The sequence below is a fragment of the Rhinatrema bivittatum genome, chromosome 6, assembly GCF_901001135.1.
Source record: "Rhinatrema bivittatum chromosome 6, aRhiBiv1.1, whole genome shotgun sequence".
NCBI classification, from domain to species: Eukaryota; Metazoa; Chordata; class Amphibia; order Gymnophiona; family Rhinatrematidae; genus Rhinatrema; species Rhinatrema bivittatum.
In genome coordinates this window covers 286,790,009-286,809,306 of record NC_042620.1, presented here as the reverse complement: position 1 = coordinate 286,809,306, position 19,298 = coordinate 286,790,009, and the positions used below count along the sequence as shown (strand labels likewise).

Sequence of the window (19,298 nt, the reverse complement as noted above, 5' to 3'; positions counted from 1 at the left end):
GCTATTATACAGAAGTCTGTGCCGTTGTATATGTATATATTCATATAGGGGTGGTTCTATAATGAGGCACGGTGAGGCGGGCGCTTCAGGTGGCAGAAATTTGAGGTGGCAAAAAATGCCCCTCTCAGAACACCGCTGTGGTATCCCCCTCACACAGCCTGCCCCTACCTTGGCTGAGCGATGCTGCTGGCTGCCGCCGGTCGCCAGGCAGGTGGTGGCTGAAGATAGGAGGGATGCTGCTGCGAACCAGCCAGGCTGGAGGCAGTTGAAGAGGGGGGTAGAGGGCGGGACGCCATTTCATCCCTCGCCTCAGGCAGCACATTACCATGAGCCGCCCCGTGTGTGTGTGTGTATATATATATATATATACTGCATAGGCAGAATAACTTGATGGATGTAAAGAGCCACTGAGAGTGAAGAAAACCCTAATGACCTTGAAAGGCAAGTCTTTTCCCTCTGTCCAAAAGACCCCCAGGGACTTTTGGCCAGCTTGGGGGGGCCTCCTGACCCCCACAAGACTTGCCAAAAGTCCAGCGGGGGTCCGGGAGCGACCTCCTGCACGCGGGCCGTATTGCCAATATTCAAAATGGCGCCAGCGCTACCTTTGCCCTCACTATGTCATATGGGCCCGCAAGCTGGCCAAAAGTCCCTGGGGGTCCAGTGGGGGTCCGGGAGCGATCTCCTGCACGCGTGACGTCGGGAGCCAGGAACCAAAATGGCGCCGGCACTACCTTTGCCCTGTCACATGATAAGGGCAAAGGGCCACCGGCGCCATTTCTCTTAACGCAGCCGTGGCCAGAGAGTGGGAGATTGCGCCGGGACCCCCCCACTGGACCCCAGGTAATTTAAAACATTTGGGGGGGGGTTCGGGAGGGATTTTAGGGTTGTTTTGGTGTGCCGGTTTTCCCGCCCTCCCCCGATTTACGATTTTTAACGATTTAAAAAAAACAAAACATGATCAGATTTCCCTCCCCCCCCCAGCCAAAATCAATCGTTAAGACGATCGATCACATGATTCACACCCTTAGTGCATATATCTATGGTACTAGATTGAAATCTGGAGCAATAATAAAATCAGGATGTTGATAAACATTTGTTAATTGCTTTCATTTGCTATTGAGTTGATTCAGATTCAGAATGGTGATCTGCTAAGCTGTGCATCCAAAGGGTAGACGAAATTTAATGTGGACAAGTGCAAAGTGATGCACACAGGGAAAAATAATCCAAACTCTAATTTCATGATCTTAGGTTCCATATTAGGAGTCACCACCCAGGAAAGAGTTCTAGGCATTATCATGGACAATATGTTGAAATCCTTGACTCAGTGTGTGGTGGCAGTCAAAAAAGCAAACAGAATGTTATGAATTATTAGGAAAAGAATGGAGAATAAAACAAAGTGTGACACCCCTCTGGGTTGGCCACTAGATATCCCTAGTATCCCACAAACCAGCTAGAAGTGATACCACTGTTCAGCTCCTCCTCCAGAGGCTGTCTGAGTGGATGGACCTTGAATATAAGTAGGAGCTTAGAGAAGAGCAGGTATGGTCTTTTGGTTTGGATCTTGAAAAGTAAAGAGCTTTGTTAGCTTCTGTTTGCCTAAGTGAAGTTTATATCCCTTCTTAGGTTGGAATTTTGTTTAAGGGAAATCCCTGCCAGGTATTGCCTGCCCGTATAGGGCTACACTGAGGTTAACAGAGATATTGATTGGGAGTTTTTACGTATGTGAGGACCTCAGGCAGCGGTGTCGCATGTTCGTGACGTGGCAGATGCGGCCCCAGCGGAAGGAGGCCAGAGGGCGGAGGATGCCGATGCTCTACTGTAGCCCACAGCAAATCCAGAGACAGCGCGAGCCGAGGGATCAACCTCTGTGCCTCCGGCGTCTACCCTGACTTCGGAGAGGGAAGCTGAGAGGTCTGGAGAAGAGTCGGGTCCCAGACAAGAAGTTTTATTGGCGGGACTATCTCCGGTGCAGAAAACGGGTGAGTCACCTTTAAGACCCCGTTTTCAGATGCCTGGTAAGCCGGATAAATAACTCTGCAAGCTATTTGGGACATAATGGCTGCTTTAGTAAAATCGATTGGGGACTTTCAAGAAAATTTGGATAAAGTTGAACATAATTTGGAGATTTTCGATACTCAATTAAAATAACTTAAGCCAAGATTGGAAATAGTAGAAGCTGAAATGGGGAAAACTCAACAATGTAATGGGAAAATTATAAAAGATCTAAATGTATCTAAAAGACTAGAATGTTTAGAAAATTATTTGCGTCATTTAAACTTAAGATTTCTTAATTTCCCGAAAATGGTAGAATTACCCTATGTTACCCTTATGAAATATTTCAAAGAAGTGTTGAAATTTAAAGAGGATGAAACTCCTTCTGTTAATAAGTTATATTTTCTGCCTGTATCCACGAGAAATAGAGAACAACAACAACCTGTTGATATGAATAAAGGTAATCTGACTAGGTTTCTAGAAGATTCAGCTTGTGAATTGTACGAATGTGCTACGTTATTAGTATCATTTATAATTGAGAAAGATATTACTGAGGTTATGAAAAGATATTTAAAAAATGGGGATCTCCAATTTGTGGGGCGGATTTTCAGAGCCCTGCTCGCGTAAATCCGCCCAAAACCGGGCGGATTTACGCGAGCAGGGCCCTGCGCGCCGGGAAGCCTATTTTACATAGGCCTCCCGGCGCGCGCAGAGCCCCGGGACTCGCGTAAGTCCCGGGGTTCTCAGAGGGGGGCATGTCGGGGGCGGGCCCGGTCGTCGCGGCGTTTCGGGGGCGTGCCGGCAGCGTTTTGGGGGCGGGTACGGGGGCGTGGCTATGGCCCGGGGGCGTGGCCGTGCCCTCCGTACCCGCCCCCAGGTCGCGGCCCGGCGCACAGGAGGCCCGCTGGCGCGCGGGGATTTACGCCTCCCTCCGGGAGGCGTAAATCCCCCGACAAAGGTAAGGGGGGGGTTTAGACAGGGCCGGGCGGGTGGGTTAGGTAGGGGAAGGGAGGGGAAGGTGAGGGGAGGGCAAAGGAAAGTTCCCTCCGAGGCCGCTCCGATTTCGGAGCGGCCTTGGAGGGAACGGGGTAGGCTGCGCGGCTCGGCGCGCGCCGGCTATACAAAATTCATAGCCTTGCGCGCGCCGATCCAGGATTTTAGTGGATACGCGCGGCTCCGCGCGTATCTACTAAAATCCAGCGTACTTTTGTTTGCGCCTGGAGCGCAAACAAAAGTAGGCTATTCGCGCGCCTTTTAAAATCCGCCCCTAGGGGAACACAGATTCGTGCATTTCCTGATTTTGCTCCTGTTACCCAAGACAGGAGAAGAGAATTCCTCACAATGAGATCACAAGTGCTTGCTTTAGGGTTTTCTTATGTTTTAAAATATCCTTGCAAGTGTGTTGTAAAATCCCCAAAGGAGAGTTTTATTTTCTTTTACCCCGAGCAATTAAAATCTTTTCTAAATGCTAGGAGGGTAATTGTTACCCCGGGGTTAAAGCCGTAAAATGAGGATCATACTTTTGAATGATGGTCATTAATCTATGTAAAGCCAATACTTGCATTACATGTTTAACTGTTTAATCTTCCTATTTTCTGCCCCCTATAAAGTTTATTTAATAGGGGAATGCATTATACTGCAATTAGGGTGATGTAATATCTTGCTATTTGGTTTTCTTTTCTGAATGTATAATGCATTTCATTTTCTGTAAGTAAGTTGGATGACTTGCTGTATAATTTAAAATGATTAAAAATAAAATTTAAAAAAAAATGATTTAACTATTTCTTCTCATTCCATGGAAAATTTGGAAAATTCTTTTAAGTCTTTAACGTTGCATTTATTTAATTTCCTCAAATGCAGCTTCTCTCTCCCTCTGAGCTTTTCACTTCCTATATGAAAGAGGTACTACAAATATCTGAAACTGCTCTACCTCCAAATGGAAAACTTTTCTATTTATCTACTACTAAGAAATCTTAGGAAAATGATTCAGTACATACTTCTATTAACTTGTCTGACTTTTTCGACAATTCAGAAGAGACCATCTCCTCTAAAGCAACTTTGCTTATAATTTTGTTTTTCCACAAGATCATAATAATATTCTCTCTCTATTTTCATCATTATTCAAGGAACAGAAACTATGGATATTTCCTGATCTTGCCAAATATGGAGATTAGATGCCAATAAAATGTCCAAGTACAACTTTATTAACAGATGGAGACCATTGGTTTTATATATGTGCCCGACTCAGGCCAGAGTTTCGCCCCACATCGGGGCTAGAATAAATAAATATAAATCGTGTGAACAATACAGGACATACAAAATTAAAAAATAATTAAAAACATAATTAAAAACATAAAAATGTGTAAACATAGGTAACACATAGATATCGATATTTAACCAACCACATCAAATGAGGCAGACAAGAATACAAACAAAATTAAAAATTGAGAAACAGTATTAACATAGTGCTTATTACCTGTATATGTTCAAAAGCAATATTTGACAAGAATACAAACAAAATGAAAAATTGAGAGACAGTATAACATAGTGCTTATTACCTGTGTATGTTGAAAAGCAATATTTGAGAACCAATAATGTTCTTAATTGAAAATGTCTAGTGGTCAGATGCTTCTGAAATAAATAATAAAAAAACTTTGCATAGGTCACCAAACAAAAAAAAATGTTTAAACAAAGATGGCTGGAACCAAGAAAAAAATGAAATAAAATGTGATCTTAAATAAAAAGTGAACAAAATTTATGTAAGCATGATATAAAAATAACTTTTAAATTGTGATTACAACTACTGATCTGTGGAATAATCAGTGCGAATTTTCAATAAGATCAGAAAGCTTATGTGAGTGAAACAATAAATAGATAGATATAGGAATAGGTGAAAAATATTATTGAATAAGTATGTGAATATGTACATAAAGTAATAGAACTACGATGAACAAACTCTAAAAAACATGAAGTCACTAGTATTTAGGAAAACAATTAAAGTGTTCACTGAAAAACAAGAACCATTGAAAAATGAAAAAAATGAAATTTCAAAATATTGCATTAAATTGTTCCACCAAGGGAACTTTTAAAAGTGACTATGAACGCGATTTACATCCCCCTACTGAAATACATTACAAGATGAGTGAGTGCAGTCCAAAAAGGTTTTTCATTCGTTCCTACCCCAACCTACAACGCATTCAAAACACGAACTGAATTATTCAAGTTTACAAGAAGACTTAAGATTATGGAAGTTTTTTCAGACAAACGCAGCAATACGCAAGATCCGTCAATAGTAAGAAATCCCAGTAAATGGATGCCTGACAGTGCCCCAAATCCGGTCATCCAAACCTTTGAAAACTTAGTTCTAAGGGATTTAGAAGACTTAGAAACTAAAATTGACCAGAAAAAGATCATCCAGAATATGTATCGTCAGGAAAGAAATGCAGTCACCACCCTTGCAAAAGATCGTGAGATTATTATTAAAGCTGCGGATAAAGGTGGATGCGTTGTCATTATGAATCGGAACGATTACATACAAGAGATTGATAGACAACTATCAGACACTAATTTTTATCATGTTTTAGATAAGGATCCGACACTGAAGATAAAACAAGATATAGATAATTTACTTTTAATTGCCAAAAATAGTGGTTTTTTAACAAACAAAGGGCCTTATTTTCCAATATCGCATTGGTAACGCATTAGGGGGCGTTCCCAATGCAAATGAGGCTTCTTTCGTGCAGTGGGGAAACATCGCGTGCGGCGATGTTTTCGCCATTTGCGAAAACATTAGCGCCGCACACGATGTTTTCCCAGTGCACGATAATTGCCAGTTTTTGGATTTCAGTCATCGCAGGCCACGAGAGAGAGAGAGAGAGAGAGAGAGAGAGAGAGAGAGAGAGAGAGAGAGAGAGAGAGAGAGAGAGAGAGAGAGAGAGAGAGAGAGAGACTTACTATAGTGCCTATGCCCTACATAGGTATTTGAATCCCTATGGGAGGCTACCTACTAACTCGGGGTGGGGATTAGGTATGAGCGTCGGGGGTTGGGGGCCACTTTTGCATTCCACATGAGACCTACGGACAGAACAGTGGTCTCTAGTGCAGATTTGCTGGCCGTCGGAGTGAGGACGCTCACTCCAAGAAGTGGTTTGGGCAACGTTCTCTCTACCTAGCTTGATGGACACTCTACCTGGGCAACAACATGCTAGGTGGAGAGAACGTTGGCCAAATCTCCTCTTGGAGTGAGCGTCCTCACTCCGACGGCCAGCAAATCTGCACTAGAGACCACTGTTCTGTCCGTAGGTCTCATGTGGAATGCAAAAGTGGCCCCCAACCCCCGACGCTCATACCTAATCCCCACCCCGAGTTAGTAGGTAGCCTCCCATAGGGATTCAAATACCTATGTAGGGCATAGGCACTATAGTAAGTCTCTCTCTCTCTCTCTCTCTCTCTCTCTCTCTCTCTCTCTCTCTCTCTCTCTCTCTCTCTCTCTCTCTCTCTCTCTCTCTCTCTCTCTCTCTCTCAGTGATAATCCTTTTCTGGCCCGTAGCGCAGTCCATAACGCGAGGTTGGAGTTGTAGTTAAAAACCGCGCTAACACTGCGGCTGTTTCGCCGCACACGATACACAGGTTCCCGCTTTACATATACTCCGCCCCCTGAATACCAAATTACCGAATCGCGTTAACAGCTGTTAACGCGATTTGCGAATTTATCGCACGCGGTAAAGTGCTTTGAAAATGAGGCCCAAAGAATATGAATTTTTAACAGTTAAATTTCCTGTATTACCCACTATCTATATCTTACCCAAAATTCATAAATCCCTTACCAAACCCCCTGGCAGGCCAATCATTTCTGCCAATGGTTCACTTTTAGAACCTCTTTCCATTTTAATTGACACATTTTTAAAACCACAAGTTAAAAATATACATTCTTACATCCGAGACTCAGCTCATTTTATCAACATTTTAAATGGTTTTAAAGAAATTGATGGTGAAATTATTTTGGTAACGCTAGATATCGAATCTTTGTATACTAACATACCACAAGATGCAGCCCTTGATCTAATTGAAGAACAACTCATGGAATCTAATTTACATAAGCGAATACCCAATCAGTTCCTAATCGACTTGGCACAAATCGCTTTGAAGAAAAACTTTGTTTCATTCAATAAAAGATTTTTTCTACAAACTAAGGGAGTGGCGATGGTTTCACCCATGGCCCCGTCGATTGCCAATCTCTATGTGGCTAAATTTGAAAAAATATTTTTGACAGATCATCAATTCAAAGGGAACATTTTACTTTGGAAGCGGTACATTGACGATGTTTTTATAATTTGGAAAGGAAACTCTGATACTTTACAAAGTTTTTATACATGGATACATTCTTTGGACAACAATTTAAAGTTTTCTATTAATTTTAATGATTTTAGTATTCCATTTTTAGATATTTTAGTAAGTTATAAAAATGGTAATTTTTTAACTGATATATATAGGAAACCTACAGACACCAATAAATTGTTGCACTATTCGAGTTGCCACAACAAATCCTTACAGAGAAATTTACCGAACTCCCAGTTTCTTAGATTAAAAAGGTTGTGTGGTAATGAGACATTGTTTTTATCTCGCTCAGAGGAAATGAAAGACAGGTTTTTAGCCAAATCATATCCACACAAATATGTTGAAGCAGGTTTTAAAAAAGCATCCATGGTTGATCAAAAAGATTTACTTATCACAAAGACCAAAAAATCAAATGACCGGATAGTATGTCCCATAACTCACACACACATGTCGTTTCAAATTACTAATATTCTTAAGAAACATTGGACAGTTCTGCAGTTATTACCGTATTTCAAAGATAAAGGTCTTATGATTGCTAATAAGAGAGACAAAAATATCAAAGAATTAGTATCCCCATCTGCTTTGCCTATCAATACAGTCAAGGATATAAGACCACCAGGACATCGACCTTGTGGACACTGTTCCGTTTGCAATGTGAATATGAAGGTTACTAATTTGCAGATTCCAGGTATGACCAAAACATTCAATTTGAGAACTTTTATAAACTGTAAGACTAAAGGTGTTATTTATTTGGCAGTATGTACTTGCAATAAGGCATATGTAGGCAAAACTATTAGAGAATTCAACAAGCGGATAATTGAACACAAAAGTAGTATTAAAAGACGAGTAGAGTCTAAACCATTAGTTCAACACAGTATCCAAATGAATCATAGTTTTAATGATTTTAAGTTCTGCGTGATTCAACAACTCACTCACAATTGGCGTGGCGGTGATTTAGACAAAATGCTTTTGCAACTAGAGCAAGAGTATATCTTTGAATTTAACACTCTTGAACCACATGGGTTGAATTTAGAGATTGATTACTCTGTCTTTTTGTGATTCATTTTTTTATGCCTATTTGTTTGTTTTTATCTGCATATATGTTTTTACATTCATATTCACAGTTGTTTTAGAATGAGTTATAAGTATGTCTTATTGTTTGAGGTTATTTTGTTTTAATTATTTAGTACTGTGTTCTTATGTAGTTTTTCCATTTTTACCTGTTTTTTACTGTCTATTTAATCCAATGCATCTGATTTGCATATTTATAGTGGTTATATGTTTCATATATTTATTTATAATTTTTAATTTCTTATTTATATTTGGTCACTCTATTTATATTTATTTTTATTTTTTCCATAAAGTGAGGTAGTGCTCAGTATTTCTATCAACGGAGCTCTAGTTTAATCACGCCCCCCCCCCCCCCCCTTTTTTTAGAAGGAGTTATAAGTATGCCTGATTGTGTGAGGTTATTGTGTTTTTAATTATTTAGTACTGTGGTCTTATCTAGTTTTCTATTTTTACCTGGTTTTTACTGTCTATTTAATTCCTTGCATATTCATAGTGGTTATATGTTTTATATATTTATAATTTTTATTTTTATTTATATTTGGTCACTCTATTTATATTTTTATTCTTTCTATAAAGTGAGGTAGTGTTTAGTATTTCTATCAACGGAGCACTTGTTTAACCACGCCGCTTTTCTGAGATTGACAACTGTTTTGGCGCACTTTTACAACATTTTTAAAGCATCGGGTAAGTCAGTTTCTTCCTTTACGTCCTTTGTGTACACAAGTGGAGATCGAGTGAGACTGGTATATGCACATAGTAAGTATTCCCAAATGTTTTGTTTAAAGAGTTGAGCGATCTTTTGACAATCAATCTGAATCTGGGTGTTTGCTATTCAGTGCATGATGCCTACAAAAGCAGTAACTACTTTGCAGTAAGCTTAAATTCATTGTTTTCTTATGTTTATTGTAGCGCTTTTGGTCTGTTAACATTAACGTTAATTTTCTGTATTTTAAAATACTTGATTAATCCATTTGCCAGCGTTATCCGGTGCTGTTTCTGCAAGCGATTTTTTTTTTTATTTGTATTGAGTTCTCCGTTTTTTCTGTGTTGCGGTCAAGCCTAGATCAAGATAAATAAGCAGTGCCACTATTTGAGTAGTTTTTATTTACATTTCTGCTATGCTGAGGTGATTTTTTTTCAGTACCTTGTGGCGTTTTTTTAATGCTTAACCTCATAATTTCTCAGTCGGCTATGACCGCTTTAAGCTCCTTTGCAATGTACAATGTCAGAGGATGTAAGTCTCGCTCACATTTAGTTTTTTGCAGTTTCCTGCTGGGACACATTTATCTTTGATTTTTCTCAATATCATCATTTTTTTTATTTTCAATTGTCTGTTTCTTATTTTCCTCAGAGAGCACCGACCATATTTTGTTTTCTGGCGTTTTATTTCAATGTGCAGTCATGACTAAATCGAGGCAAAGAAGCAGTGTCACTGCATAATTAACTTTCATTCATATTCATGTCATGCCGATGTGATGTTCAACAGCATCTTCCTTTTTGAAACACAGCCTCACAATTTTAAAATCAGCTATCATCTTGTAATGTATTTCGGTAGGGGGATGTAAATCGCGTTCATAGTCACTTTTCAAAGTTCCCTTGGTGGAACAATTTAATGCGATATTTTGAAATTTCATTTTTTTCATTTTTCAATGGTTCCTGTTTTTCAGTGATCACTTTAATTGTTTTCCTCAACACTAGTGACGTCATGTTTTTTAGAGTTTGTTCATTGTAGTTCTATTACTTTATGTACATATTCACATACTTATTCAATAATATTTTTCACCTATTCCTATATCTATCTATTTATTGTTTCACTCACATAAGCTTTCTGATCTTATTGAAAATTTGCACTGATTATTCCACAGAGCAGTAGTTGTAATCACAATTTAAAAGTTATTTTTATATCATGCTTACATAAATTTTGTTCACTTTTTATTTAAGATCACATTTTATTTCATTTTTTTCTTGGTTCCAGCCATCTTTGTTTAAACATTTTTTTTTGTTTGGTGACCTATGCAAAGTTTTTTCATTATTTATTTCAGAAGCATCTGACCACTAGACATTTTAAATTAAGAACATTATTGGTTCTCAAATATTGCTTTTCAACATACACAGGTAATAAGCACTATGTTATACTGTCTCTCAATTTTTCATTTTGTTTGTATTCTTGTCAAATATTGCTTTTGAACATATACAGGTAATAAGCACTATGTTAATACTGTTTCTCAATTTTTAATTTTGTTTGTATTCTTGTCTGCCTCATTTGATGTGGTTGGTTAAATATCGATATCTTTGTGTTACCTATGTTTACACATTTTTATGTTTTTAATTATGTTTTTAATTATTTTTTAATTTTGTATGTCCTGTATTGTTCACACGATTTATATTTATTTTTTCTAGCCCCTGAGGCAGCCCCGGTGTGGGGCGAAACTCTGGCCTGAGTCGGGCACATATATAAAACCAATGGTCTCCATCTGTTAATAAAGTTGTACTTGGACATTTTATTGGTGTCTAATCTCCATATTTGCTTTTTTAGATAGCCTACCCTCCTGCTTTTTTGGTCCTGATCTTGCCAAAGCCACACAGGACCGTAGGAGGAAGTTTTTGGTCTTGAGACTTGAGGTGTTGTCTCTGGAGGTGACGTGTTATCAGTCACCCCTGCAAGTGCCTTGTTTTTTTTGTTTTTTTATATTAGTACATTTCTATTTTATGATCCTTTGTAGTTGAGGGGGTTCATAGATGCTAGATGCAGTATTAGTCCTTAACCTGTCCTGTGCTGATGTGTACTGGTTTTAGGGGCAATGTTTCTGTTTAGATGTATCACTTTTGCTTAATATTACTTGTATGGCTCTAGTCCTTTGGCCTTTTCTTTTCCCTTCTCTAACATGTAGTGGTCTAATTTGGCTAAAGCAACTTACATATTATTTCTTTGATATATTGTATTTGTATATTTCTCGTGCATATTTTGTATGTGCCTGCTTTTCTTTTCAAACATGTCTAATATTTAATTTTGTTAAAATTCAGTAAAAATAGAGCTTAATAAAAAATTTATAAAAATGCAAATTGGTTGTTTACTCTTTCAAAAAATAAAAAAAGACTTAGAGGACTCTCCATGAAGTTACTTAATAACATTTAAAACGAACTGGAGAAATTATTTATTTACTCAATGTACAATTAAACTCTGGAATTCATTGCTAGAGTATATGGAAAAACATTTAGAATAGCTGGAATTAAACAAGGGTTGGATAAGTTACTGAAGGAAAAGTTCATAAATTGTCATTAATCAAGTAGATTTTGGGAAAGCCACTGCTTAACCCTGGATATAAGCAGCATGAAATCTAACTGCTTTCTAGGATCCTGCCAGGTACGTTTCCTGGATTGGCCACTGTTGGAAAAAGGATACTGGACTTGATGGACCCTTGGTGTGACACAGTATGGTGGTTCTTATGTTCCAAAAAGCAGATATTTTTATAAATAGTTACCTCCAAGCCCATATTGATAGCAGCAGAAGGAAATGTAATGGTTACTGTTCTAGCTTGAGCAATATATAGACATGTGCTTCTCCATGCAGTTGATTCTGTAAAAAAAAACCCACAGAAATCATAAAAATCCATTTTAATAGCAAACAAGCTTCCTAGATGGCTATAATCAGGATTTTACAGCATGCATTTTCAGAAATCTAGTGTTATTTTTAACTTGGACCCTCTCTATTTCCTCAAACAAGTGGTAGTTTAGATCTGATGCAGTGAGGTGGATTACATTTATATCAATGAACCTTGTTTTATTATTTGTTTTTTACTGCCAGGGTTGGATTTAAAAATTGATTGCCCTTGGACAATGGATGGTGTGTGTGTGGCACTTGGTCAGAATCTCTCTACTGCACACCAGCTTCACTGCAGTAAATAGGTTCCCTTAACCTGCTCCTCTCTCCCTAGGGGTCCTTCTGATTTCTCATAGTGTATCTTACTTGGACATTAAAATTTCCCTTACTTCTGAGGGTTTCTGGTTTTCACTTTTCAGGAAACCAACTGATTGTAATATGCTGTTGCATTATCATAGGGGAATGGAACAACTCCCCTATGAGGAAAGACTAAAGAGGTTAGGACTTTTTAGCTTGGAGAAGAGACGACTGAGGGGGGATATGATAGAGGTGTTTAAAATCATGAGAGGTCTAGAACGGGTAGATGTGAATCGGTTATTTACTCTTTCGGATAGTAGAAAGACTAGGGGGCACTCCATGAAGTTAGCATGGGGCACATTTAAAACTAATCGGAGAAAGTTCTTTTTTACTCAACGCACAATTAAACTCTGGAATTTGTTGCCAGAGAATGTGGTTCGTGCAGTTAGTATAGCTGTGTTTAAAAAAGGATTGGATAAGTTCTTGGAGGAGAAGTCCATTACCTGCTATTAAGTTCACTTAGAGAATAGCCACTGCCATTAGCAATGGTTACATGGAATAGACTTAGTTTTTGGGTACTTGCCAGGTTCTTATGGCCTGGATTGGCCACTATTGGAAACAGGATGCTGGGCTTGATGGACCCTTGGTCTGACCCAGTATGGCATTTTCTTATGTTCTTATGTTCTTATAGTTGTCACCCTCAGCATCTCTGTGACAATTTGCCAAAGGGACAAGTTGTGTCATGAACCTGCCGCGGAGCTTTCCCCGGTGAGCAGGCACTCACCTTTTTTCATGCCTCTGCTCACCTCTCTTCACCCGACGCGGCATGGATGCCGCCGATGTCGGGCCTTCCCGTGCGGCTGTTTTTCCTTCTGTGGCCCGGAGGCCGCCCTTCGTGCTCCTCTTCTCACGCGGCTAGAGCCATGGACTTGGTTTCTTCCATGGCCCGGAGGCCGCCCCGAAACCTGCCTCTGTGGCAGGGAGCCACCGTCATCCTGCCCCCGCGGTCGGGGGCCGTAACGCCATCGACGGGGTCCTCGCTCGGCAGCCTGGAGGCTGCCCCAGGGCCTACCTGTGAACAGTCTGCCTCCCCTGCTCTGCCATCGCAGCGTGCAGGAGAGCACCGCTGTCCGCGGTCCTGCACAAGCTCCTGCTGCCTTTCCTTAGGTGCTGGCGTGCACCTCTTCTTAGAATTTAAAGGGCCAGTCACAGGAAGTGTGCTGGCCCCACCTTTGATTGGACTTCCTGCTCCAGCCCAAGTCTTCGCCTTGCATCGGAGTTACTTCACTCTGGAGGTTCCTGCCTGCCAGAGCTCCGTCAGGTCTTCTTCGTGGAGCTCCTCTTCGTTTCGTCTTCATGTCAAGTCAAGTCTTCGTGCCTGAGGTCCTCATCCAGGTGTCCTGGTGTTTCGTCTCCTGGTATTTTGCCTCCTGGTGTCCTGCCCTTCTTGGTGTTCACTTCAGCGCTCCTGAGCCTTCTGGTCCTGTCAGGCCCGGCTCCCTCGGATGATGTCTTTCCCGAGCGTGGAGTGGCCTGCAGGTGGAATTCGTTCCTGTGCTCCTGAGCCGTCATGTCCTGCCAGCCTTTGTGGTGCTTCGGACGACATTTGGCTCCATCGTCGGAGTCCCACCTCAACTGGATTCTTTCCTGCTCTCGTCCCGTACTCAGCATGGTCCGTGACCAGCCTCCTCGGGCTGTGTAGGGCGCGCAGTGATAGACAGTGCCAATGTTCACCCTCCCAGCTTCTCGTCTCGTCTGGACTTCATCAAGTTCCTCATCTCGTCCTGGATGCCGTTGCATCAGTCTTGGCGTCATGTCTTCGCTTCAACATCTTGTTCCTGATGTCGTTGCATCGACCCTGGTCCGGGATGCCGTCGCATCGACCATTGGTCCGTGATGTCTTCGCATCAGCCCTGGTGTCATGTCTTGTTCCAGCCCTCGTCTCTGATGCCGTCTGCATCAACCTTGGTGTCATGTCTTCATGTCAAGGCCCGTCTGCCCTCGTCCTCAGGTCAGGCCTGCTGCTCCATGCTGATCTAAGCGGCAGGTCCGAAAGGGCTCGGCATGGTCGGAGGACCATTCAACTTCCAACATCATCATGTTGTTGACCTTGGGAGCTTGCAGGCCTGGCAGAGGGTAAGACCATCAGCCATGCTGGAGCACGCCGTCAACCCTTGGTTCGGCCCTGGATCCATCTGGGGTCGGGCTGAGGCGCAAGGGAACACTAAAACACTCCGCTACATAACAGAATGCAAGGCTTTTCGAGGCCATTATGTAACAAGTTGGAGAGCTGACTTTCAGAGATGTGAGTGCCCCTGGGAACCAGAAGGATCTCTGGTCCACACAGTTTGACCTGTGCCTCCTGTAAAGGAGTAAGTAATCCAGAAGCAAAACTGAGCTTCCATTGCATTATTGAGCTTTGTAGGTCTGGAGCAGGCACTGAAATGCTGTTCATGTTGAAGATTTTCTAGACTAATAACAGACCCTGTTGGGATACAAACCATGAGAGTATCTCTTGTTTTCTTTCTAATGCCTAATCACTCCTGATTCTGTGGATTGGGTAAGTAATTTGTGGTTGAACCAAGAGCTGGGGCAGGCGGGCAACAATATACCTTGATGAACAGAGTGTTACATATTTCCCTCTGAACTATCATAAACCCTCTTTAGCCTCAAAGCCTGCACATCTTATTCACTCACGGCACTTCTTGAGCATGCAGATACTATATATTCAGATAAAAGTGTGTGTTCCGCTAGAACAGGGTTGGCAAACTTTTGGACCTGAGGGCCACATTAAGGGCCTAGTTTGAATAGGGGGCCAGTGATGGTCAGGGAAGTCTCCCCCAGAGGCTCAGTGGCCAAATCACTTCCAGCCTGGCAATGTTACTTCTGGCCGGAAATAACATACTGTACTTTCACTGCTGTGTGCTGGATGGAGATCTCCTGTAGCCTGGATGTGGCCCATGTGCTGGAAGAAAACATGTAGCTGCCACCTAGAAACTGTACCTAACAATGCATGCCAGGCTAAATTTCTAATTTCAAACAAATAATGAATGGCATTTAGGGAGTAAATTTTTTAAAGCCTTCTACACACCTAAAACAAAGTGTTATGTACATACACCAATGTAGAAAAACAGCTAAGGCTCAATGCATCTAAAAGTATGTAAGTAATCCAGTTTTGCATGTTCTTTTACCTTCCCTGGAAAGAGGCATGGGTGTGCGGGCAGAGTTCGCATATGTATTGATTTTTAAAAGTGTGTGTGTAAATTAACCTGCACAAATGAATCCCTCCAAAAGAGGAGTTAATCTGTGCATGTATTAGGCCAGTTACCTGAGAATTTTCAAAGTGAAGTTATACACACTTATTCAATCTGAAAATGTTGGCTACAGTCTACATGTACAAATTACGTGCAGACTTTAACTCTGTTCACAGCACTTATAGGATTTTCTTCGTCTACCTGCAAGGGCTCTTCATGCACTACAGATAGTACAGAATTCTGCAGCATGTTTTGACTGGCAAGTCATGGCGAGGACACATTACACTGGCTCTGTGCTCTCTCTACTGGTTGCTGATCCAGTGGAGAATAAACTTAAGTTAGCTATGTTTGTTAATACACCAGCTGCTGAGTTTAAATACCTCTCCCTGTGCCAATGCCGTTCTTTATGTTACACTATATAAACCTGCTTGAGCTCTGAGATCCTTGCAGTGTGGTCTGCTGGAGGTTCCCACTATTCATTGTGCTCATTTAGGGGAAACCTAAGAAAGGGCCTTTGCTGCTGCAGGTCCCGCTATTTGGAATGTTCTTCTAGTTCTTTATGGATGATTGAAAATACTCCTTTAAGAAGGCTTGTTAAAGGCATTCTTATTTCAACATGCTTTTCTCACCGAGACCTAGTTGCAGTAGGACAGAAGCATCCCAATGTATTTGTTATCTTGGAAACTGGGCAGGTTCTGCAGTTTATGGCATTTTTAAGTATTGTGAAGTAGGACATATTTTTCCATAATTATGCAGAGTAGGATTTTTGTATGTTTGTTCTTGTTTGTATTGTCATTCTACTTTATAAGCATTTTTATTTGTTTCTGCTTTCAACATTGGATACATGCAGGCTAGAAATCTTTTAAATAAATAAATTACCCTTATTAGAAGCAGGAGGGATGTGCATCCATAAAACTTTCAGTTTGTTATGTTTGGTTTCATTTTTCTCCCTTTATCATTTTTTTCTAGTTTCATTAGGATTTCTTTCAATTTTTTTTTCAATTTTTCATTTAATGCACATTATTTTGATCTAGTTTGCACTATTTGAGTTGTAATAGTGTTCACTAAATTGAAATAGTGTGCACTAAATGAAAATTTTATAAAGCACACTTTTGTAATTTTTTTAGTGTTTAAGTTTAGAAACGATCTAAAACAAAATATGCAATGTTGTTGAGAGTGCCTGTGTCTTTTAAAATGAAAACACATCCCTAATAACCAGTAAATAATACTTCTGGCAGAAAAGGAGCTAAAAAGATTGGTTATAAATTAAACTCTTCCCCCCCCCAAGAATAGCAAATAGTGAGACAAAAGTACTACAGTACCTTCAAACAGCAACTGAGATGTAGCTCTGGGACTGAGGGAAGAATTTCAAACTTTAAAACGTTTTATAAATTGTCATTTTTAGAAGAGAATATTCAAGATCAGGTTTAATGTTGATATTGTTTTCTGATTGACTAGCAGGTAAAGACATAGACAACAACGTGAGTGTGATTAATAAGGCAGTATGGTTCATGAGATTCTTGTTTCTCTCTATGGTGAACTGCAACTTGGATGCTCGGGTAGTAGTCTCACTAGATTTTAGGCCACAGCCATTTTTAAACTGTTACAAAGAGTGGGGGGTTATGCTCAATCTACCCAGAATGACAGAGACCAGAAAGAAAGATAACCAGAACTGACGTGAATAAGGAGTGATTTCCTACAAACAGGCCAGCATCCAATTGTCGCAGCTAGGAGATATCCTTAGCAGAATGAATGGGTCAATTCGTCTTTATCTGCCATCCTTCAATGAGTCACCATTACGTTATAAAGTTAGGGTTCTCTTTTGGCTAGAAGTCCATCGTCCACTATCAGACCTCTCCATTTATTTATTTATAGACATTTGCTATTCTGCCTTTCTCCATGACTAGCCTTAAGGCAGATTATAAGACTAGTTTTAACTCAGCAGTTATAGTATATTGGTCAAAGCTCACGGAGGAATCAAATTTGCAATGGATAGCATCTAGAGCCCAGGATGTATAAGTTCTGTGTTAGAAAAACAGTACATCAGAAGACTCCAGGATCTTCTGTGGAAAGAGTCCTGGAGAGCCAGGCGCAGGTACAGAATAGGAAAAGGAGGAAAAGGAAAGAGGGCCTAGAAAGATGGGACATTGTCCAAAAAGATCTACGGTTTTGAAAAAGATGGTACAGAGACAAAAAGTGAAAGCATAGGAAAAAATTCTAAACTTTTATATTTCAAGTAATTGTAGCAAATGCAATACAGACAATTTTTAATGTAATAGATGGGTAAGAAAGTGCAAACTTATGGTTGCTTTAGTAGACAAAGTTCAGAATTTCTAGTGTTTTAAGTTCATGTGAGAATCAGTCCATTACTGTAATGTAGGTTCTGTAAGTGAATTAATATATAGAACACATTTCTCATATGCCATTAAGTCATGAATTAAGAAAAACAATGTCATACCTGTATTTGTAGCATTGACAGTGAGTGTGACTGGAGGCTCTATAGGAAGTTCCAGATAGTCTGCCATTACTTGCTTTATCCATGTTTCCAAATCAGAAACTAAATGTTGGACAACGGCTAATAACTTCAGTAGGAAGAACTCCTTTGAGTTCTTTCTAACTTTATGTTCCCGGCTGACTGGTCGAAATCCATAGCTCTGAAACAGCTGAACCAGCCATCGCTGAATAGGTGAAAACACCTGACTCGCAGAAAGTGGAATATCTTTGAGAAATTGACAGTCCCTGACAAATGTCTCATACCAGGATGAAGCAATGTCTACGCCTTTGTTGAAATGGAAAGCATGATGCAATTCAAACAATGCTTTTCGTAAGCTGTAATGCTTTGAGAACTTTTCAGAGTTTAAAGCCTTGTACATTTTAGAGGCGGCAGCAGTTCCTAGGATGGTAATCCCAAACCTGTTGAGTATTTTGTTGCCAGGAAACTCAACCAATACATTTTTGTCCTTGTTCTGAAACGCCCAGACCCAAGCTTTACCAGCAATGAGTAGGCCCTTTCCTTCTGCCACAAACTTGTGGATTTTGTCGGCATCTTTGTCAGTGTAAGTTGTACAGCAGTAGACACTGGCACTGGCATTGAAGTTTGACAGCTCACAAGCAACATTTTCCTCAGAAAGGATATCATGCAGGTTCTTTAAATGCACATCTATAGCAATATTTCCTTGTCTTCCATCATCAAGCCAGGATACCGCATTGAGGATAAACTGCTTCATTTCTGGGTCATTGATATGGTGATCATTGGTTGCAACCACAACACGTCCTCTGCCATAATAAGCCGCTGCTAACTTTGTTCTCATAAATTCATCCATTACAAGAGAAAAGGCCAGAGAACCATGCACCAGAAGAGAAGAAGGAGGCTCCTCTTTTTCTAGGTTCAATTCAGTCACCCCATTCAGTAGATGATTTATGTCTGCCTCAATATCTTTTTGATGCCTAGAAATAAAAGACAACTACTTTCATGAAAATAGAAAACAGATGTCACATCATTTTCCTCTGTGAACAAGAATGTAGTGAGAACACAGGGGCTCTATTTTCAAAAGTGAACTTAACAAGTGTGCAGGCTTTTGTCTCGGTTGTCCACTTATTTCAATCAGCTTTTTATATGCATTTTTTAAAATTTCTAAATACATTCACCAATGAAATTTACCAAGATATGCTCAGAACTCATTCAACTGTTTGAATATTTATTTTGCATTGTTTTGAAAGTGCAGCCCAAAGAATCAATTCCATAA

The 19,298-nt window shown here is 40.3% G+C and overlaps 1 protein-coding gene across 6 annotated transcripts in view; it reads right to left on the bottom strand.

The window, feature by feature from the left end:
• The window catches only part of LOC115094347 (TRPM8 channel-associated factor homolog), a 267,622-nt gene that overhangs the window by 174,440 nt on the left and 73,884 nt on the right, over window positions 1–19,298 (bottom strand). For all 6 annotated transcript variants that reach the window (XR_003857531.1, XR_003857532.1, XM_029607299.1 and 3 more), the window contains 2 exons: window positions 18,011–18,999; window positions 11,883–11,977 (listed from right to left, as the gene is read on the bottom strand). Coding sequence is in view for 4 of the 6 variants with exons in the window: in XM_029607299.1 (XP_029463159.1) it covers window positions 11,883–11,977; window positions 18,011–18,999 (1,084 nt within the window). In the remaining 2 variants the exon portion in view is untranslated. The remainder of the gene's footprint in view (window positions 1–11,882; window positions 11,978–18,010; window positions 19,000–19,298) is intronic.